The 23,977-nt window shown below is 38.0% G+C and overlaps 1 protein-coding gene across 1 annotated transcript; it reads left to right on the top strand.

The window, feature by feature from the left end:
• Positions 1-6,106: 6,106 nt before the first annotated feature.
• Positions 6,107-23,749, top strand: LOC139968814 (uncharacterized). The gene is made up of 3 exons (XM_071973243.1): positions 6,107-6,297; positions 10,023-10,188; positions 19,681-23,749. The coding sequence occupies exons 2-3, from the start codon at positions 10,175-10,177 to the stop codon at positions 21,515-21,517; spliced, it is 1,851 nt and encodes a 616-aa protein (XP_071829344.1). The 5' UTR covers positions 6,107-6,297; positions 10,023-10,174; the 3' UTR covers positions 21,518-23,749.
• Positions 23,750-23,977: the final 228 nt, after the last annotated feature.

Genomic DNA, 23,977 nt, shown 5'->3' with positions numbered 1-23,977 from the left:
TTTTGGTGACCAGAAATGTAGGGGAGAATTAGCTAAGGAAATAACGGCTTGCAATTGTGACAGAAGTTATAATAAACTATAGAAACATAAATATAAACATGTAGATAGTTGAGGCAGGGAGCTATCATCTCACTGGTTGAGGGGATATAAGAGGCATATATATGTATATCTGTATAACATACCTGACTACTACCGTCAAATATTGAAAAAGACGAGTACAGATACAGAGTCCTATTGTTGGAAACCACTTCCACTGAGCTACCTGCACGTAAGACTTTTCTAATAAGCTGAAGTTTAGTTTAGTTCAACATTGCCGACCATTCCTAATCAATTTAAAAGCGAAAGTAGTTTTGTACCTGATAGGTTTGTCAAGGGAGCTGGAGGACAATTCACTTGGTTTGTACGCCGGCTAAAGAGTGCGGTGATCATTAATTGCACGGTTTTAAACCAGGAGCCGGGAGACAGCTCTCTGATTAAATACAGGCATAGGTTTTATTATGTCATCATGAATTAAAAGGTGCAGTCCATATAATGCTCTGCTTCTCGTTTTCTTGAGAGCAATTGAAACATGTTTCTTTATTTGTGTGAGGCATGTAGATCCACGTGTTATTTTAGTTGCAGTGTTTTACCTCCTGCACGTGGGCATATCAGGCGCGTATCCAGGATTTTCTAACCCGGGGTGCGCGAATTACTATCTAAGCGGAGCGCCACCATCAGTTGGCGCGCAGCGTACAAGGAAATTTCTGGTTTTGACACCCCCCAGATCACCGGAAATAGCACTTCTCGGGCTTGAAAATGAGCAACCAGATGTACACTTTTGCCTGAGAACCAAGTATTTCCCAAAAGTTTTTTCCATCCATAACCTTTTTGAAGATTGTCACCAGTCACACATCATGTTCGACCTGATTGCATGTCCTATGGATCATTGCTTTTGTGGGTGATTCTACGTCACGGCCCACAATATCCGAAAGCCCCACTTTTCAAGGTTTTAAGCCGATTATTTGTTGAGAATTTGAAAATTCCCATTTCTCGTGAATAAAATCACTTGAAAACATACCCATAATGTTGCACAAAATTCAATCTATGGACAAGCAATATAGAAAGACCTCCTTGAACCCCTAACAGACAGGTCAAAGTTGCACGAGTAGAGGAAAGTATGATGAAGAATGTTGGTGAGGAAATTTTCTAAAATTCCGACACAGTTAATTTATTGGTGTAGAAATATTGCAACCTCTTATAATGGCTATTATAAAACTTGGTTGAAGGAAATGAAAAATAGCAGATATTTCCGATATCAGGTATATCGAAACCGAAGACTACACACATAGGCGTAGGTCCCGTAGGAGGCGGTGGCTGCAGCCCCCCTCCCCCCCCCCCCCCCGCAACCAAATGTTTGCCCATCTTTTTCGGGAACCTACTGAAAGAAAAATAAATAGCAATGAATAGCTTAAAAATGATCTCCTTGTAATTAAAATAAAGTTCTAAGCTTGGCCGACATTACTACAGTAAAAGAGAGTTTTGACATAAATGGATCTGTCTGATTTTTCTCCATCTACATAAGACATTTCGTTGTTTACATAGCATCCAGCGGTATACTGTGCAACTTTCACGGACCGTAAGGCACACGATGCCATGCACTGTAATGACCGATGCTTGCTTATATGATATTGGCATTGATATGTTGAACGCGCGCAAAGCGCGCGAAAAATTTTGGCTTTTTTTTCGGGCAAGTCATTACAGCCCCCAAATCCAATTGGGCTCCTACGCCTTTAACTACACACATAGACAGTTTTTGAGGCTGTTCATCGTGGAACATGCATTTCAATGCTCACTGATATGATGTTATATCTGCTCTTTGCTTTACAAATTCGAACAGGCGTGTAGCGAGTAATTGCCAAGGGAGGGGCGAAGCCTGTAGGCAAACTATCTAAGCGAAGCGCCACTATGAGTTGGCGCGAAGCGTACAAGAAAAATTTTGGCCGAAAATGCCTCCCAGATCGCTGGAAATGACACTTCCCAGGCCATGTAAGTTGCATCTAAGCATTGTCTATTTTGAAATTACCAGCGATGTCATAAAGAAAATTTGCTCGGGGGGGGGGGCCGTCGCCCCCTTCCCGAAATGCGTCATGTACCCCGACGACTCGGTCGAGTTCAAGACCAGCCACAGTTGGTTCCATATAGCACAATTGTACAATTGTTTAAGGCGTCCATACACACACGCGTTATGATAGACCATATATAGTATTTATATAGATACATTAGTGAGAGAGGAAAAATGGAAACGTCAAAAATGGAGTTGTCGGTGTCAGGGGTAGGGTGAGGCGCACACCCCCTCCGTAATCCTTGATCTGTCACTGGCTATACCCTGTGTATATTATAGGGATCAGCGCTTTAACTATGACTGTTCCTCTTTCTCTTCCCGAGGTCTTGGCTATCTTCTACTCCCTCCTTTTTTCCTTTTTCTCTCTTTTTTCTTTTTCTTTTCCCTTCCTTCCTCTCCTCCTTTTCTTTTTTTCCCCCTCCTTTTCCTTTTTTTCTTCTCTTTTTTTCTCTCCTCTTTTCATTACCCGGGGGGCGCGCGCCCCAACGCCCCCCCCCTGGATACGCACCTGCATATATATGAAATCCACGTTAGAGCACTGTGTGACGCATCATAGGACAGCGCATGTAAAAATAGACAGTTAACCTGATAAATGGGATAGTTTCGCCTCTGAGTCCCCCGCGGAGTTATATAACGATATGATTATTTTGAGAATGTCATGAAAGGTGATTAGGAGTCACATGGTTACGTGATGTAACAGCTATAATCCACCTTCTATTTTCCCCGTCTCTTCACCGTGTGTTCTGTTTGTTTTATCGGGAACTTGTTCAGAATAATTAAATAAACTGTTTTCGCTACATCTGTCTATAAATCATCATTTGAGGGATAATTTCTTTCCATCCCCAGTTTTAGCCTTCATGTTGAAAGATGAGGGGAAATCCCGTGTTTTTTTTTTTTAAAACTTGCTCAACACTACTGTAGCCTACCTATTTATCGCAGGAGGTGTCTACAGTATTTGGTATGATGGACTCCATGTTTCCCACGTGCGCAATTTTCCTTCAGCGTGGAAAGTATCGCAAGAAATTAACGAAAAACCAAACCAACATCTGTATATTTTGTTACATTTGTGAATAGAAACCGTTTTCTCTGTTTCTTTGTTAGTTTTTGATGTTGACAAGAAAGGAGAGAAATAAGAAAACCAAATGCCACTTTCAAAGATTTTTCCCCCGCCCCACCCCCCCCCCTTCCCCACTGGTTGACAGAATGTTACCAAAAGCGAGTTTAGGGTTAACATAACTTTTGCGGGAAACAAGATTTCAGGTTATATAGAGTATAGCAGACAGCTGCTGTTTTACGTTTATTACACCAGGGATAAATTACTTGTCCAAATAGCAGATCCATGATAACAACATTGAAGGGACACAATTATCCTGTGGGGAAGTCTTTAATCGCCCCTCTCCCTCACTGACAGGCAGAATATTGCCATAAAAATCTTACTGTACATGTATTAAAGATATAACTTATGTCTACGGTATACAACCTAAACAGAAGATTCTTCAATTAACATTGTTTCAAAAGTTGCAAAGTATCGGATCATCATTTTTCCATCTAAGTACCGTCCATTTGACCAACAAAAGAGAGGGAGGAGGGGCGTTTTAGATTAAAGGGGTGCTGTGAATTTCTGTACTGACTGATGAAAACGTGAACACCTCGTTAGTAATTGAATGGTGACTACCACAATAGGAGGGGATTGAATATTTCAGAAAGGAGTAGATGCGGGCATGAGGTCGTTGAAGCTGATTTCCACGTCACGGTGGTGTCTGGGGGTCCTCCCCTATTGGTATAAGTCAACTTAAAGACGTGAAATGATGCACTCGTAGGCTGTAAATAAGGATTTGTTAATAACTACCTTTAATTTTTCGGTAGGGTTGAAAGGGAACGACGTACACCCCATCCCTCCCCTGGGCTCGGAAATTAATGTTCGCACCTACGCGGTCGAAAACCATCCGTTAAATATAACGTATTGTGAAAAAAATATATGTGAATACAAATATATGGCCACTGCGAGAGACACTGCTACCTCTCGTAGCGCACATATTTTTGAGGTGACCGTTCATTACATTATATTTCGTGGTTGAACGCCCGCCCCACCCCCACCCCCCGCACGTAGCGCACATATTTTTTGAGGTGACTTTTCATTACATTCTCTTGAGTACTTGACCCCCCCCCCCCATATCATCGGCCCCATCCCCCAGGTTCGAGTACATTTAGATTTTTGTTGTTGCTCCCTTTGATTTTGCACCGTCGCACATCGCGTCCCCAAAAATTTCTGTGGGGGGACTTGCCCCTGCCCCCCCAGCTGGCTGCGCCACTGTTAATGGTTGTTACGACATAAATCTCGTAGTCGGGTTGACTGATTGAGGGGTGTCCAAGCCGTAGAAAGATATCAACCCCTCTGTCCAAGTTTGAATTTAATAATATAATATTACAGTTGACCTTTGACAAGCTTCCTGAATGAGGCCTACATGTTCAGTAAAATGTGCATTACAGAGAGCTTTATATGTAGCACATCAAGTTACTTGTACGAGAACACGTGAGAAAATGGTTTCACTTTCTCAATCACAAAAATCATATTTATTTATAATTCAGTCGATTGCGCAACATAGGGGAAACATTTTTTGATGACATCTTGCTGCAATACCGCTCCATACGGATCACAACTTTGGGCAGGAACTTTTCACCATCAACATTTTCAGGACATGATTTTCTCAATAAAATAAACTCAAAGCTATCTTCAAACTTGGTTTTAAAATTTAAAATAGAATGTTGAACCTTCACACTCGCGACGTGTGCTTTTGAGCAGTTAACTGCATTTTATTGATAATTGGCGGTACAGTAGTATGACTGGTTAAGAGGGGTGGGGAGGGGTGGGTGAAATTTGAATATGAAGGGGGGGGGGAAATGTGGGATATATGAAGAGTGAGCTACGGTGCTGTAATTGTCATTTTTTTTTCTATATGAAGTAACTGAATGCAAGCTAGACCACCGACAACAGTGGGTAGGTAGCATATATGCTATAAAAAGTGGGCGGAGAGGGGGGGGCGGTGGGTAAGGGGATTGGAAGTGATTGGAGTAGCAAAAAAATTCCCGGAGCCAGCCTTCTTGGTGTGAGGGGGGTCGGAAGCCAAATTTGTGTCCCAACTTTCAAATACTGAATCAAAGATAACTTGTTCAGAGAAGGCTAATTTGATTTCTTCTGTACACTAGAGAGAAATTATTTCGCAAGAGTTACATCTCAAAATTGCGACTTTTTGTTACAAATTTTTAGATTTTATTCCTCCAACATTTTGTCTCTGGAAATTTCTTCTGTTATTTCTCGAAATGTCAACCCATTCCTCTATAAGTAACGACTTTTAATACCATTTGTTTCTTCAAAATTTCAACTAAGCCTACTTTATCCGTTCAAGAGTCCGCGATATCCTCCAAATATAATGAAATGGCTATTTCGACTTCTTCCATGAAATTGCAACATTTTATCTCAACAGTTCGACTATCCAATCTCAAAATACATCACTTCATTGACCATCATTAGAATTAGGAAGGTATTATTGAATATGGTGGTGTGTTATAGGCATGTACAAGGATAACGAAAGTCCCAAATAAAATATTGAATGTCATTCGGTGATTCAGCAATATTCCGACATTTCATATAAATTTTGAATGAAGAGAAATGGAAGAAAGAAAATTATCTACGGCGGATTAAGGAATCTATGAAACAAAACCTTGATCGTATACGATATGAACGGTTCCCGCAAATGAACGATGACGATTTCGGGTATTTCCAAGTCCAAAGTACGGAAGCAATTAAGTCGCATGCATAGTTTTATTTTAATACACACAGTAAAATGTTCACACTTGTATTACTTTGTATCGTCTGCCTATTGATAGTTCAACGGAATAATCTAAAGAATATCTGTAGATTTAAATCGGAAGAGGTCAACTGATATTATTATTGAAGTGGCTTTTTAACACTACCGTAAATAACAAACCCGTACAGCGTGAAAGATAGTTCAACAGTACAACAAGAAACACCACACTTCACGCGCAGCTCATTAAAACACTAGCGTCCCGTACGTTCTCATCAACCACGGATTATCTCTCAAGCTCCGACTCAATTTGTTACAACATGTACAAGAATTTTCTTTTCTCATTTTCTACGGAAACTAAGCAATTGATATAACTCTTCTATATATTGGGTAAGTTTGATTTATTTTTCTCTTGTCATGCCTGGAATCGGACTTTCTTTGCTCATCTAGGTAGGAATCATTGGTTCATTGTTGTAGGAACTAAGATGACAATATCGTACACATTTTGTTTAGCATTGGTAAGCTATTGTTTAGAATCTCAATGACTTTTCCAGGCTATTTGTTTTTATTTGCAAGGCACCCTGCCTGTACCTGCTAAAAGGAATTAACACAAGTTTCATTACTGAACAGTCTATAAATATATTCTAATATATTCCGTACTTCACTTATACTAAGGGCCAAGGACAGGACATTTTCATATAGGCTAAGTTACAGCCTAAATACAATAGCTGATTATGTTGACAGGCGGTAGTCAGAAAACATGACAGGTGAAAACATAACAGGTAAACTAGGAACTTGATGGGCGATCATCACAAACTATGAATCATTGTTATTTATTAGGTAGGCTGCAAGAGTTTCCCAAGAAAACACTGAATTTGTAAAGAAGCTTAGAATTAGACAAAAAACTTGCCAATATTCCAAAATGCAGTATTTCATGTTTTGAGATGTCCACTGGTGTAAGTGTAAGACCTGTTAATACGCAGGGTTATTCAATTTCTAAGGTTGAATGGTGTAATGGTTAACTTCGTCGATTTTGCATTTTGTCTTAAAAATAAACATCATTGTTACTCCACAATCTAAGCCCTGTGTACTGGCATACCATGGCTTTTATGTATCCAGCCATTTGGCAAGGTGTCAAAGTATATAAATTATCATACGTAATGAATTGAATGTGTAGTTTTCTTCTTACACTACATTTCATGTTACACATGCTCATAGATGTAGGTGACCAAAGCCCACAACATAAATATCAGATTTTGTTGGTGTTTAAATGTTAAAATCAGCCATGGCCACTTAGCATACCAACCAAATGTAAAAAAAAAATAATAATGCTAGTTGATTAAGAGCTACAGTAAGTGTATACTATAATACAACCACATGTTACTGGTACTGTAGCTTCTCCTAAACTCATGTTTACACCTATACCTTGAATTGCACTTAGTGGCTTCATCCTGCATAAATCATTGGGCAGATCTTGCCTATAAGATAAACCGTCCTAGATACCCAACTTTTTTCGTAAAAACTAATGAGCCATTGGTTGGGTAGGTCGGGTAGGGTACCCTAGTTTTTACGGAAAAAGTGGGGCATCTAGGTCGGATTTTCTTATAGGCAAGATTTGCATTTATGAAATAATACAGCATTGCCCTCCAATCCCACCATTGTACTTTACATTCACTCCATGTGCCTACCAGGGAGCATGCTCTTATTAAAGGCATCAAGGACTCGCCCCAAACCGCGTGCCGCATCTGAAAAAAGTTAACTTTCTGTTGCTTGCATGTGAAGTTTTTGTCTTGTCGCTACAATATGCAGACAGTAATGAAACGTGATACCTTGTTATCTTTTACCTGGACCTGAGATGTCCATTGCTGCTATGTACACTGTGTTGTGGGTATTGACCGTAGCTGCATGCATGTATTGACTGTTCACTATCTAGTGTCTAATTACACCTCATTCAAAAGAACTAGGTCAGATTACCGGCATCAGAGGTTTCTTTGTGAGAGAGTCTTCACTCCCTTTTAAATAACATAATTTGCTTCCATTACACCTTGATCAAGAGCTACAGTATAAAACTAGGTCTGGTTGCTATCAATTGTTAAATTTCACCTGGTCAGCCCAGAAGAGATTCTTTTTATCTTGATACCGTACTGGTGTTTTGTCTTTGAACCATTTGTACAGTTCTAAGTGAATTGTGCACCTATTGCTAACCAGCTTCTTTGTACTGGTTTACAAGTGTAATTTTTTTCAAAAATTGTGTCATCTGAAAAGAAAAGAAAAAAACAGGATCCACCACAGGGAATACTTTCAGTTAAGTTGAATTCATTTTGTTTCCAGTAGCAGATCAGTGATGCAGTACAAATATCATGGTGGGAAATAGAGAGAATACAGAAAGTGTTTAAGTTTGTTAAAGGGTGTGAAGACTCTCACAAAAAATAACGTCTAATGCCGGTAATCTGACCTAGTTCAAATGAGGTGTAACAGAAGTGTTAAACACCACCATCAATCCCAGAAAATACACACACAGCTTGCCACCGTCGGTAATAAGACACTAGTGTACAGTCAGTACATACAGCTGCGGTCAATACCCACAGCACAGTGAACAAACGATACAGCGATGGACATCTCAGGTCCAGCTAAAGATAACAATTAAGGTACAGTATCATGTTTCATTACTGTCTGCATTTTGTAGCGACACGAACAAAACACGCGGTTTGGGGCGAGTCTTCAATGCCTTTAATGAAAGGAATTTGAAGTTTTCAAAGACACCTACAGTATGCACTTGCAATGGCTACCTAAAAAGAAACCGAAAGAGAGATGGTAAAATAGGGGTGGGGGGGGGGAGGGTCGGAGGGGAGGGATGAAAAGAAGATAATTTTTCTTGATCTGGTATGACTGGGATACTATGGGTCGAGTTGCCTAGATACAAGTGTAAGAAAGTAGTATTTATAAAATTTAGAAACCATCTAGTATTTTATGAGGGACAAAATTCAGAGCCATTACAACTGCTGTACAAAATATGCAAGCTAAGTTTATTAACTGCATGTGTACAACCTTGTGAGTACAAAGACAAAATATTAGTTGGTAAGATTATAGGTCATTTGAGGTCAAATTCTGAAATGTTAACAGGACTACACTGAAAGTAAAGCTTTCATTATAACCTTTCGTCAATATTTTAGTTAAATTTGTAAAAAAATATTTTGGTTTCCCTGAAACTATGAGTCACTAGCTCTTACCAACCTTGCAGAATTGTGATGGGGATCGCGGATTGCAAAGTCGACAATAACTATAACGCGGATCGCAAAGTCGATAACTACTATGACGATTAGATTCTTCCAACATGGCGCAGCATACAGAAATGTTGTACTCGTAGTCCGAACGAAAGTGAATTAATTTAGGTCACACATCCGGAGTCTGTACATAAGTTCTTCAATACATCAACATTTCATGCAGTAGTTTTAATTCGTACTAATTAGTTCTATGAAGTGTACAGGAAGGATCAAAAATCATATTTGAGATCAATTAGAGATGAGATTTGTAAACAAAAATCCAAGGAGAATGTAGGATAGTACTTGGTATGTTAAGTATGCAGTATACCCCCCACACCTGAGTTATATAATTAACATAACTTAGCAAGTTACATAGTTTGATCAAAACTGTGCAAGGTGCTTTTGAAATTTGCTACAACTTGAAGCTACATGACTTACTAATAACAACAGTACAGTAAGCAAACAACTTAAAAATAGTTCTAAACCATTTGGATGCACAACATTCATCAATCCTGCAAGTTCTTTTGAGAACAGTTTTCTTCATTAAAACTAATTGGTTCTAACGGATGATGAATATTACACGTAACCACTGGGAAGTCTTAAATCCAGCCCCGTAGCATAACCTAACCCCGTCCCGCATTCTAATCTGTCTAGGCTATTCTTTGCATCCCCTGTTCTGTTCCCTTCTCATAGAATCATGTTATGTAGACGATACATTAATGAGACTGTGGTTTGGCAAACATGCAGGAGAGACTTGTGAAATACAAAAGCTGTCAAATTGCCTGTGGTGTCGCCGCTCCTCATCAGCTTCAAAATTTGGTGAACTATTGAACTTTTTCTTCTCTTTTGCAGAAAATCCTCTGTAGGACTGTATCAGTGTCTTCATTCGCACTGCTTCTATACCGTCTCACCGGGTCAAGGCACTGGGCTTCACCCCCCAACTCATACAACGGTTACCACGACGACGACGAGACTGTCATTGAATTAGTGAAACCATTGCAAAGATGATCAAAATAAGGTACAGTAGGAATAAAATTCATTGATGGCTCAATTCATATCATCTGAAAATATTTCAGAGTCCTGAAATAAGATGTTCAACCTTTTCTTATCAAAACAATGTGAGTAGCATGCAGTTCACATTGGGTCTCTGGTGTGTGAAACTTGAAAGGATAAAATATGACCTGATGTGATTTAACTGAATTTAGGAGATTACGTGGCATACCATCAAACAGAGCTCAGATTTCTTGACTTTTGTGACCCACCTCAGGGAGGGGGGGAGGGAACCTGAAATGTTCACATGATGTAGACTACAGTAGTTGTGCCTATGAAAGAATTCAAGCGATCCAACGCTCAAGTGTTGCACATTAATGAGAAAAACAACCCAGTAATTTACGATGATTAGCAGACGACTTGAGCGAGCAGACTACCGTTGATTTGTGCACTAGTTTGTCAGTGTTGTACTCTGTGAGAAAGTCTAGAAGTACACGAACACTACATACAAAAGTGAGCTGTGAGATGTGAATGTGGACAACAATGGCAGGCAGGATTGGAGTGGAAGCTAATTATGTAATAATGAATGTAATATATACTGGGGACCAGTCTGGGCAGTAATAATGTGGGCAAAAATCAGCCTAATCACATGACGTTGATAAATTACTGGTTGACCTCCCTTCACACTATCGTCTAGTCTTCATTCTGTATGCAAAGAAAGGAAGCGAAGAAGACTCGATCTTCCTTAGTGAGTATGACATCAGAAATTGGAGAATCAAGTGACGATTACAACTCCAAATGTGTTAGCGTTCCCTGTCCACAATTTTATCCCTTCTTAGAACCATGATATATACTGTACAAGTTGCAAACACAATGATTAAACATTTCCAGGTCTCCATAAGTTAACATATAGGTGATATATGACCCGTTTGTTAAATAATGTTTCCTTTATTCCACCTTCGAGCCCCTCCCAAAATACAGTATTTATGACTCTTACACTACAGTAAGAGGCCCAAGAAAGGCCCTCCCCTAAGGGAAAAGTCTGTGATTTGAAACCTTTTTGGTTCTGATGCTTTACAACCATCCGAATCTATCCAGTCAAGTTTCTACCTTTGTAAGCAAAAAATGGCAAATCTAACTAATCAACAGCGGATTTTTTATTTAATTAATGTTGCATGATAACTATATACAATCTAAAAAAAGGTTTAGAATTTCAGTATAGAGTAGACTTTACATGGATTTAAACATATGTTTGGTGTGATTGTTAAGGACAGGCCATATGAAAGAAGGCAGGGGTGGGGGGGGAGGGGCAATGGTGGCCTAAGGGAAGTGGCCGATACCCTGCTCTTAAACCCTGTATACAACTACTGTATGACTAGATGCAACACATACAGCAGCCAGTAACCATATAACTGTAGATTGACAACTTTTTGATCAAGACGTCAGTGTTTACAGACTTGTCACACACTTTTAACAAACTGCCTCATACTCACATAAGTTAGTGCTCAGCATGTTCATGGTTTCAAGATTTTAGTTAGATCGTTCAACATTTTTTTCCACATACAGTTTTCAGCAAAGTATTACATTCCAGTCACAGTTGGCACTAGTTCAATGTATCGCTTCTGAGCTGTTGTGTTGATACCTGCAACTGAATAATGGCGCCCTTGCCTTCCTCTAGTGTATCATATGTACACATGCAGCAAACAATAATATAATAATAATGTAAACCCGGATGTGCTTATACAAGTCGCTACATTAACAGCTCTAGTGCAAGCTGGGCAACCTTGTAAAATGCATCAAGCAGTATCAATAGACTGCGATACACATACAGTAATACAAACATATATACAGCAAGTGACTACGAATAAGAAACTTATCTGTGCTTTTGAATTAAATATATGGATAGAATTAGGCACAAATGAGTATCTGTAGCAGGCCCTAAGTGCAGTCCAGAGCGGTTGTTAATGTAGTGCTCAAACAAAGGGTGTGTTGGGTCTTGCATGATTTGTTTCACTTTATTGCAGACCCTCTCATGATACAAGCACTCTAACCATGGTAATTGAGCACCGATTACCCGCTGAGCAACTTTCCTAGATTGCTGAAGCATCTTCACATCGATTCTTACCATTGGCAAAATAACAAATTATACATTAAAACACTTTGAATGAGGGATTTATAGAACAAGGTCATGATTGTTTTATCCACTCTGAGGTCCTTCAATTTTCTCAAGAAATACAGCCTCTGGTTTGCTTTCTTATGTACAATAGTGGCATTACTAGACCAGTCAATTTTGTTACTCAGCATGATTCCTAAGTACTTATATTTATCTTCTTGTTCTACTTGTTCCCCATGAACATACTCTTCCACTCTTCAACTCTTCCACGAAAGTTTGTGTGACCTCTGACCCGGACTTCTGTTTGTATCCAGTCAGCATTTGCATTGTTTTCCATGCACCATATTTTTGTTTTGTCAAATTATTAATATTTAAGAATGTATAATAAAGCCCTGGAATGCCCCTTAAAATATTTTTGCAGTGTTGTGCCAATATCACCCATACGATTACTTGTAAGCAGCCAGAATGAAGGTCGAATCGCACTTTAAGTCAATGCATTAATAATGCAATGCATTAATAAGGAAAGTACAGTATCAAACATTATAGTCATTAGTCATTATCGTTTTCACAACTCACAAACAGTAACCACTTTATATTTCTCATTTGCCAGCGATATTTGCCAATCGGCCGTAAACGATATCGTAATGGATTATCGGCACAACACTACATTTTTTATGGTTAAATTCCCTTCAATACAATAATCTGTATATATCTATATATATATATATATATATATATATATATGGCATAAAAAAAAGAAAAACTCCCACAATACAATCAGTAGCCTGGACAGTTAATTTTGAACAATGACTATAAAAGGAGGTCACAATTTGAAAAGTGCCGCTTTGCGCTTCTTTTTTTTATGGGAATAATTACTGCATTAAAGATTTTTTTTTTCATAATTTTAATTGGTTGAAAAATATCTGCTTGGACTTAATTTTGGCATTATAATAGTTTACCAATGGTAATCCTTAACTTGAGTACAATGTAGTTAGTTTTGTGGTGTGTCCGATAATTTGAAATCAACCCACACAAAATCTGGATTTTAAAGGCCAAGTTGGTAATATCTGCAGCTTGGCAGTTTAGACCTTATAATTTTATGACTCTTTTAATTCCAGGATGACCACATAAAACATCTTTGTTGAAGAGTATTGATCATATTAACAGAGCATGCGTCTCTCTAGGATGACTATATCATTAATTTAATTCTACTGGATGGAGCAATTTTACAAACTAATTTACATAATTTCCTTGTACATAAAAAAAATAAATCTATTTCATGCCATGAACAATAGTTACAGCATCACTAGAACCCTATCACATCAAACACAATTTCATTACTTAGCAAATTTCACGTTTTGGATGGTTTAGAAATTTTCATTTCAATATTATCATTGTGTATGATGCTATGATGGTTTTTGAGCAGGGTTCATATGATCATAATTTATGATGCTATGTTTGCTATCAGTGTTTTGATGTAGTGATCATATTGTTTATAAATGATGCTATCATTGTACTCAATACAGTCATGTTATTTGTGATGCTATGATTGTTTTGATACTTTGATTAATGTTGTGACATTGCATTGTTCCTTAGGCCTGGCCATCGATGATAATTACTACCATCGTTTATGATTCTATAGTTCTGTTTCATATTTGAAGCTACAATATTTGTTTGGTACAGGTAATGCCATCAAAATATTTGTAATGTTCATTTTCAATGAATGGTAGGCCTATTCTCCAACATAAATGATTTGTAGAAACCAAATCAACCACAGGACGGACTGCATCAACTGTAGCACCTGCCTTTGAAGCAGACAAAACATTTACAGGCTATCAGCCCGATTAGAGTAGTTTTTATCGATTTTGATACCGCAACACCATACATTTTCGTTTTGCTTTGAGTGTATTACAATATACAGGGAGTACTTTGTTGTTGTGCAATGTTATTACCGGTAGGCTTGTACAGTTTGTGTCTATGCAGCAATCTTATAAAGCTGTTCCATTGTTGGGGGGGGGGGGGTCTCATCTTGTGTTTTGATACAATGTGAATTGTCATACTAGATACTGTAGGCTACTGTAAGGCTAAATATAAACCATGTGGGGGTGTTTTCAAAGCATTTTGCATTGATGCACTTTCTTTGTCTGAATGATAGACATAACAACACAACTTCCTTTGGCTTGTAAATTACAGCCTCATATTCTTTAACTCAGTCCTCAAACAGTTAAAGGTAGTCAGTATAGGCCCCAAATTATAGCACCCTATAATTGCTAGAAGTTTTCAAAAAGTACTTTCCAGGAGGTCTTTACTCTCCAAATTGTTCTCAGACATTGTTAAGGAACACACAAATGACTGATTATCCCAGTGAGGAAAATTTCCTTGAAGGTTGCCGTTGTAATAGAAACAGTTTAAGAATTTTTACCAAATGTGACCATATTTGAATATCTAGCATATTTGGGGCCAATGCAGCATACCTTAAAAGTTAATATCCAACAGTTCAAATGTTTAATCAGGTCTTAGTCAGTGATAGAAGCAACTTGTTTGAATTCATTTAGATAGTCAACTGATTTTACCTTGAGTTGAAAAAGTAGAAGTAGCCAAAAAAAAAAAAAAAATTGATCAATTGGTACAGTACAACTTACTATGATTCAATGTGTAAAATTAGGTAGCTGGTGTTTTTTAAGTTGCAGAACCAAATCACAGATTGCTTTAAAATATATGTGGATTGGTAAATTGGTGTGTCCTCTTCGTCAATACTGCTATTAAGTTGTTTTTTTATACATGCAATTGATGGCAAGAGAATCATTGCTCATTTTGTTTTAACTTTTCCTAGTATTTGCAGACTGTCATTTTTCCTCTTAACATTTCCTCTCTGGAAATTAATTTTATGCAGTTATGTACAGAAACAATTTTCAGAAATTTTTCAGAATTTACAAAGCGAAAAAAACTAAACTGCATTTGTATTGTAGCCTAAAGTGTTAACAATTAAATTTACACAGATTTCTGAACCCTCAAGTTCTGGGATTTAGCTATAATCGTAAAAAAGTTCCTTTACGGCCATACTGTGATCAACAAAACCTTGCCGAAGATTCGGATAATCAGATCGCAGATTCACAGTTCATTTTTCTCACAGGACAACTAAATTATCCTATAGAACAATTTATTAATGCGGAACCAGACGACCGTCTGCTTGGTGCCTCGTGACTTTGCATAGTTTAATAATCTCTACTCTGTAATTTCCCTCCAGCTTAAAATAACTCAAGTAACATCAGGAGTTCTGTGCTTTTTGCGGGAACAAATTGTTGCTTACTCTCTTCGCTGCCTCAAGGCTACAGCATTCGAGAATAGTCAGAAATTTGTCGAAGATTCAGTCCCTGGCATATATATTTAATGAGCTGTCCTAAAATTTTTTTAAAACAATCTTATCTTATTGTCGTGGAATATAATATATAAGTACACAACGAGCTGGGTTATAATATAGGATAGAAAAATCGCTGAGGCGAGCAGTTCAATTATTTTGTGTGAATTGATCAGGAACGGATTGGCTTAAGTTGAGATCATCAATCTTCTGCCCGAGATGATTAAAATGCAGTCACAGCTTTGTCATCAATTGTAGACCTGTCTTGGCAGGATAGCTTGAAGCATTTTAGGACAGATCAGGACAGCTGCAAGTACATCAAGTTTACTGCGCTCGGGATATTCCATTTGCCTATTTTTAAAAGTTATTATTTGTCTTTGGCAGTGCTGCAAAATTCTTCAAAGGTTGTACAGTAATCAAGTGATGGTCAGGCTGATTCAACCATATAATTTTCAGTGACTTTGATCCAGTTAATATATTCCCTACATAAAGAACACCAGAAACACAAATCCTATGTAAAGTTATATATATTTTATATGTTTGATAATATATAATATATATAATTATTTTATATTTTATCATATATATAATATGATTTATATTTTATGCATATGGTAATGATATAACACAACACTGTCATGATTGTTAATGAAACATTTTAGGAAGTTTTGAAATGTTAAGTGCAAATGTTAATTTTATTTTTTGGGGGGTTGGTACATGGTAAATTTTGGATACTACAGTGAAATGCAAGTAAAACAATTTTAATTTTAGGAAATGAAGAAATTGTCCAAAGTTTGGACAGTTTCCTAAATATTGTTACCTTTTTTGCATGTATATACATATATTCACATGTGGTTATTATTGTGTAGTTCTAGGTTTCTAGCAAATTTAGCTTTATTAACTGAAATCTCACTTGAACCTGATAAACCTTCAAATGGTGACAAATCTGTTTACGTAGATGCTTGGTTAATTGTGGTCTTATTTCAGCAATTAGTACTTGCTCGACAAGGGCGTAGGAACCGGGGGGGCTGGGGGGGCTGGCGCCCCCCCCCAGTGAAAAATGTGGAGGGGCGGAAGTATCATTCCACCCCCCACTTCGCAAGTCAAAAAACCCCTTTTTCATTTCCAAATGAGAAAAAAAATCTCATTTGGAGCACCAAATTGCATCTAAGGCCAGGTGAAAATACAAAATTAAGTTTACAAAATGGAGTGGGTGTTGAAGTGTGCTATATTGCACCTAATTACATCTGAGGCCACCTGAAATGCAAAAAAATCCAAAGGGGAGGGGGCACCCCCTCCCCTTAGACCCCTCCCCCAGGCCGGCCATCAGTCTTCAGCCCCCCCACTCAAAAGTAACTTCCTACGCCACTGCTGCTCGATATATAAATTTGGTAAAAAAAATTTTCCGGAAGTCTTTGGCAACCAGATGCAGAGACTCAAATGATATCTTGTTGTCTTCCCTGAATCTGAAATGAATTTTTGAAGAGGAGACTATTAAAACTAGATGCCTCAGAGATCAGGAATTTTAAGATCGTTTTTCTATGAAGAATTGCATGCCTTAAAATACATTTCAACGTTTGTTCAATTTATTGTAACTTGATAACTGTCGGCTGGCAAATCACATACAGTGTATACATGGTATGTGTAAACTTGACTATCAAGGCCGTTTATCAATCTGGTTTGTAAACTTTATCCTTTCTAGGTACAGTAATTAAATAAGGCAAAGAATAGTAAAAATCATGGCAAAAATCACATTCGTGGAATAAAATGTTAGCATGCATCTTTGATGCCAGACTCACCAGATTGGTGAATTCTTCCAGTGAAAATGTTGACTCGAGAGAACCCATCCTGCCCCAAACGTGACATATACTGTACAGTATGATTGGAATGTACCCTACAGCATTTTGACTGGCTAACCCTTCAAATACCCCAGGACAGTTGGATGTTCTTTAAAAGCTTGAAATAGGTTTTTGTAATGTGCTTGTTGATTTTATCCCTGAAATGTTTGGAACTTTGAATTATAGCTGTCAAAGTTCTGTGTACTGACAGTAGGCTACAATTTCAAAAGTGATATCTTTTCATTTCTTGATAGAAATTTTCTTTCTCCTCTAAATTGATAAATGATTGCCAAGATAAAATGCAGAAAGAAAGACATTTTCAGCTGAATTGCTCTGATCATGGACATTCATTCTGCTTATTGTTGCCAGATGCATAAATTTACAAAATATCGCACAATTTGAAGATGAAGAAAAAGTCATATCTTGTCAGTACATAGGCTGTGAAGATGTGGCTTTCCTTCGCTCGTCCTTACCTGTCTGCCCACAACCATAGCACTCTGGTTCTTCCGTGGCTATAGAACGAACTGGAAACATTTTAACACTGTGCCTCTAGTTTTATGGATATCTCATCGATAACCTCTGCTATCAACATCATCACCGATGTAAACTTCATGCCCTATGTCAGGACCTCTCTGGTCAATGCCCTTGCTTCTCATTCTACCACCAAAAGTGCCTAGAGAGAGGAGGGGAAAGAGAAAAAGAGAGCGAGGAGTGGAGAGAGATGGGGAGACCGGGAGAGAAACAGAGAGAAAGGGGGAGAGATCGCCTCCTGGGTCCCGGATTGAGCATGACCAAAGGAAGGGCAACGGAAAAGGCAAGGCTCCAAAGCGGAAGGCCAAGATGCCCAAAGAGAAAGTCTAAGAAGAAGAGAAAGTCAGATTTTTAGAGACTCAGACTCAGAAGGGATTGGAGGATATATACTGTAGATGTAATTGTGGCCTGGTTGGGCATGAAGTTAATACATCGGTGGTGATGTTGATAGCAGAGGTATTGATGAGATATCCATAAAATGAGAGGCTCAATCAAATTTATTGAGGAATTCTGCTTGTAAGACAATCAAATTAATTCGCCGGCTGCTGTCGGCTACATTGAAACCCTGTAGTGACTTAATCATTTCTTTGTCGTGCATGCCAGTATTTTTTTTCCTCGCAAAGTGTGTGTAACTAACCGCTTTGTGCAAAGGGCATCTTGAGTAGCGTGTTGTTAGCAATATAGTATGCCTTCATCATACTGTATGCAGCCAGCACATATACATTGTAATACATGACTATTATACCTGTATTTATGGATATTGGTATCCATCAAGTTGCAAATTGCCAACCAATGGCTCTTAAAGACTCTTCATACATAGACTCTTCATATATAGAGTGCACTGTAGCTGAGAACTACAGTAGGTAATACTGGTAATAATAGTTTAGCTTGAAATTTGGTAGTGATTTCTTTCAAAAGAAATACCGGTCCTTATGAAATTAATATGTGTAGAGCGGTAATCCAATTTTCAACACAAATCACAACAGACTTTGTACAGTGAACAATGAACAAATCGCTTTGTTTTTTTTGTAACATATGGAGATGAGATACTATTTGTATCTTATTGAGTACAGTAATTACTGCAGCGGCAATATCAAAACGAAACTGAATATTGTTTAATCAGTCAAGTTCAGTGAATCGGGACAATAAAACTGGGAAATTACGAATCTATGATAACAATCAACGTGAGTCTAAGATCTTTTGTTAATTGAGTTTGTCCCTTTTTTTTCATTTTCTCTCTGTTTTATTGTATTCATGATATAATGCTGAAACTATTTCTCAACTATGGATGAGAAATTTTATTTAGTTTGTGTTCTTCACATATATACAGTACTAGTTCTTCCTCTTCGTTCCAAAAGAATTTCTGAAACAGTACTCCTTAATTCTCAATTATGAGTCATATCTTTCTTCTCTGCTTATGTCTAATATTTATTGTAATAATAATAATTATATATATATATGTATAGATATATATAGATATATATATATATATATATTTATATGTATGAATCCCGGTGGAGGCTGGAAGTTTTTTCACTGTTCTAAATTTTCCAACTCATTACGTTTTCAATTATATATATATATATATATATATATATATATATATATATATATATATATATATATATATATATATTTTAAATATACTTATATACATCTCTTTCTTGGTTTTACTTACAGGATAATAACTGTACTCTATTGGTTCCTCTGGTTGATTCTTATCCAAGGAACGACCAGGGCCGGACGCTGCCCCAACCAAGGATGCCAAGTGAAAGAGAACCCATCGCCCAGATATGAAGAGGCGAGAGAGATGACAACCCTCGACCTCTCCGGTATCTGCATCGAGAGGACACCAAGTGGATTAGGTCTACAAAATTACCCTAATCTGGAGTATGTGTATTTTAATTTCAGCGGGATTGCAACAATCAAAGAAGGATCCTTTGAAGATATGGAAAGTCTAAAGACACTTAACTTAAGTAGTAACTGTCTGTTTTTCTTGTCAGACGACGCCTTCCGTGGGGCAGAAAATCTTGAAGCGATTGATATATCCTACAATGTACTTCAATTAATCGGAGAACCATTCGCTAATTTGACTCACTTGGAACATCTGAACTTAAGTCATAATGCGATCGAGGTCATCAAGGGCCATGCGTTTGCTAATAGTCAAAATCTCACCACACTTAATCTGAGCTCAAATAGTTTGACCAACGGCTCAATTCATGCCCAGAGCTTCCGCGGGTTATCTTCTCTTCGTAAACTTGACCTGTCCGATAACCAACTTTACAACATCGCTTCCGGGTCGCTTTCACACCTGACTAATCTACGCTGGTTGTCTCTGTCCGGAAACTTCCTGAGTGAGATTGACATGTCCCTTTGGCCCCGAGCCGGAAACCTACATTCTGTGTTTCTGACGAGCAACCATTACTTGACCTCTCTCACTAATATACCAGAGAGTATTCAAACGCTGGACACTGTCCCTGTTCCCTGTGCTGACAAAAGTCCCAGGCAAGTATCACCATGTGTTCCAGATGAAGGTAATAACGTTTGTAACTCTCATCATTGCAAGCTGGTTTGTCAGGGCTTGACCAGTATCCCAGCGATAAATGGAAAACCAATAAAGTCCCTCCATCTCACAGACAACTACATTGGCAGTGTCTCAAAAGCCTCAATGGCAGATTACTATAACTTGATAAGACTGTTCTTAGACTCAAATCTGATTGAAGAGATTCAAGATGGAGCATTTCATGGAATGAAAAACCTAACAAGCCTTCATTTGAACAAAAATCATTTGTCTCGTTTGACCAACGAAACCTTCAGCGGGATGGAATGTCTCGCAAAGCTTGATCTCTCCAACAACAAACTTTACTTCATCAAGGATATTTTTGCCAATCTGAGCAATTTGACGCACCTACATTTAGGATGTAACGATATCAAGCACATTGATTACGGGGCGTTTTCCCATTTCCACAACTTGATCAGGCTGGACCTGCGATCGAACAACCTATCGAAATTGTCGATTTGGAATATATCCTTCGGCAACATTTCTGAAATCGATTTGTCCGATAATAATCTCTCCGAGATACCTCCAAACTTATTTGCAAACGTCAAGAGTCTACGTAAGTTGTTCCTCTCCGGTAATAATCTGACCCACGTCAACATGAGCGAGTGGCAGACGGAGGGACTGCAAGCACTTCACTTAGAAAGGAACTTTTATTTGAAGAGTGTGACCGGTGTACCAGACAGCCTTCGTACGTTGGAGGCCATCGATATTCCTTGCTCGTTTGACAATTTGAAGGCCTTGAAGCTGATTAAGAAGAGCGAAGATCCGTGCCCGCACTTAACCAGCCCAGCAGCGCCTTCCGAGGAGAGCGCAACTATGGATGCGCCTAAAAGTACTACAGGGGGTATCCCAAGAGCAAATGTGGACGGTTTTTCGTCAGCAGTTGTGGTGGTTCCAGTCCTTAATTTTTATACAATCATATCCATCGCCAGTTTTTATTCCATCTTATTGATGTGAAATCTTTAAAATGTAAATGTTCTAAAACCCAAAGTTCTTTCCTCGCGTGTATATAGCTATACTGAAGGACTGCGATTAATGTACAATTCAATGTACAAAACAATTCAATCGAAATGTTATCTTTACGACATGTGGGCTCATTATTGTGTTTAAACTATCGCACATGTGTTCATAAGTGCATTATTTACTGATGTGCTGAGTTTGCAGAACAGATTTTCGTAGCTGAACTCCTTTCTGTTTTCAACGAGTAAATGCAACAGTGACCTCTAGAGCACAAGACTTTTGCAATCTTGCTTTTCGCCCGTTAAAAACCTGTCACAGCTTAAAACTTTCTCGGCTCATTTTGTAAATGTTTATTTTTCGTACGTGTCGAAATTATGTGGAGAGATAAAAGAAGTTACGCGAATAATTATGGCTGACCCAAATCCATGCTGTCAAGTATCAATTGACAATTTGCTGATCAGTCTGGCTTTAATCAGTTTGTTTACATCGATCGTGGTCTAAGCATCTGTTATGATTACTTCATAGAAATCATAGAGTTTTGATAAAGAAAAATTGTTACCCAGGATGCCATGTTTGTCTGATGTAATCCTTAAAGTAAACCAAGTCTGCAGAGTGTCATTTTTAATCCCATACATTCAATGGTCTTGGGAGAAAAATGACTTGTAGCAAGTCTTCTGTTTTTGATGAATATTCATGGTTGATAAAACAGCAGTGTTATTGTGGCACCCATTATTGCATTGTCAGGAATCACCACTTGGCTGCCCTACTGTATACAAGGGATGAGAGTAAACAGGAGGGTATTGTGGTCAAGTGGTTGCGGCAGTGGACTTGTGATCTAAGGATTACAGGTTCAAGCCCTGGCCAGATCATTGTGTTGTGTCCTTGGGCAAGGCACTTTATCTCCATTGCCTCTCTTCACCCAGGTGTATAAATGGGGACTTGCGAGGTGACTTGTAAATATAGTTGCGTGGGCCGTGGTTTGTGGCTGCACCCTATGGGAAGTCCCCCGGGGGAAATGTGGCTGTGGTGCACTGTGGTGCCCCAGGAGAGATTGTTTGAATTGTGCACACTTTGGTGTGTAGGTGTGACAATTTACCAATGACCAGGCTTAAGTACAGCGCGGCGAGACTTTATTGTAAAAGTTGCGCTATATAAGAACTGTTAATTATTATTATTATAACAGGTCTCAGCATCTTTAATATTGTTTTTGCATATAACTCATCCAACGTTACACATACTGCAAACTCCGGTAACTGAAATGTCTGGAAATCACGGAACTAATCTCCCCATTGTCCAGCAAACTCAAACGTCAAGCAAATTTCTTCTTTTTTTTCTCCATTTATCAGATGGAGAACGGGCGGAAAACTACACAGCATAGATAGATTCATTAGCTCACGTCTCTGTATATTTCAGAACGTAACAGCGTGGACAGAATTGTAGAATATGATGTAATTATTTATGTATTATTGGGCATGTTTATTCATTTGTCACAGTGTAATCTGTTATTTTGCTATGGTTTGCCAAAGAACAGTAAATTTTTTTTTTATAATATTGCAGTGAGTGGAAACATGTTTTAATGTGACGAGTGAGCCTGTTATTGTGATAAAAGACACAGGTTCATGAACAGTTTTTATGATTTCCAAACTGTGGATTGAATCACCAAGCTCTTGGTTCCAAGATGTTTCATTTATATATCCTGGTAGGAGTAGCTATAAGCACAGAATGTATATTTAATGCAGAGATCTTTTACTTGGTCAGATCTTGTGCAATGTTGCTGAAATGAAACATATCCTCTTGTGTGACTGTTTCGTGATTAATGTTGACTTACACGTGTTGACATTTTGTAAAAGATTTTTTAAATATTTTTGTAGCTGTCATAGTGATGAAGACCATAATTGTCCTAATGGTCATCAGCCACTGCTGGTTTTATATTTTTACTTTTGTTTATGAGACAGTCAAAGGGTACCCCATGTTTCCTTTGGCAATTGTCACATTTTGCCTACCAAGTTCTTGCCTACACGTTCAGTTATTATCAAACATGGTTTAACCATCTGTAATAGCTCAATTGAGTTTTATAAATGTCAAGAAATATTTCATAAAATTTTCATAAAGTTTCATAAAAATTTCAAACATTTCACTCGAGATTTTGACACTATACTGTCGATGGTGGTCGTTATAATTTTGAACCGATTTAACAATTTACAAGTGTATTTGATATTTTAGCTATTTCCACTCAAAAGATTAACTGCTAATTTCCCCCTAAAAACAAATTGAAATAGAAATAATTTGTAATTGAAAAAACCATTAAAAGATTCTCCTGAAAAATAAAAAGTGTTCAAGTTTTGCACAATTTTTTTCCTTCCTTTGTAAGGTCGATTAAATTGTTGAGTTCTATCGTGAACAATTAATTTCTAATATGACTAGCATGGTATGTTAATTTTATGACAATGAGTAACA

This window comes from Apostichopus japonicus, chromosome 6, assembly GCF_037975245.1.
Source record: "Apostichopus japonicus isolate 1M-3 chromosome 6, ASM3797524v1, whole genome shotgun sequence".
In the NCBI taxonomy this organism is placed as follows: Eukaryota; Metazoa; Echinodermata; class Holothuroidea; order Aspidochirotida; family Stichopodidae; genus Apostichopus; species Apostichopus japonicus.
The sequence above is the reverse complement of the archived record's forward strand: the minus strand, read 5'-3'. Positions and strand labels throughout refer to the sequence as shown.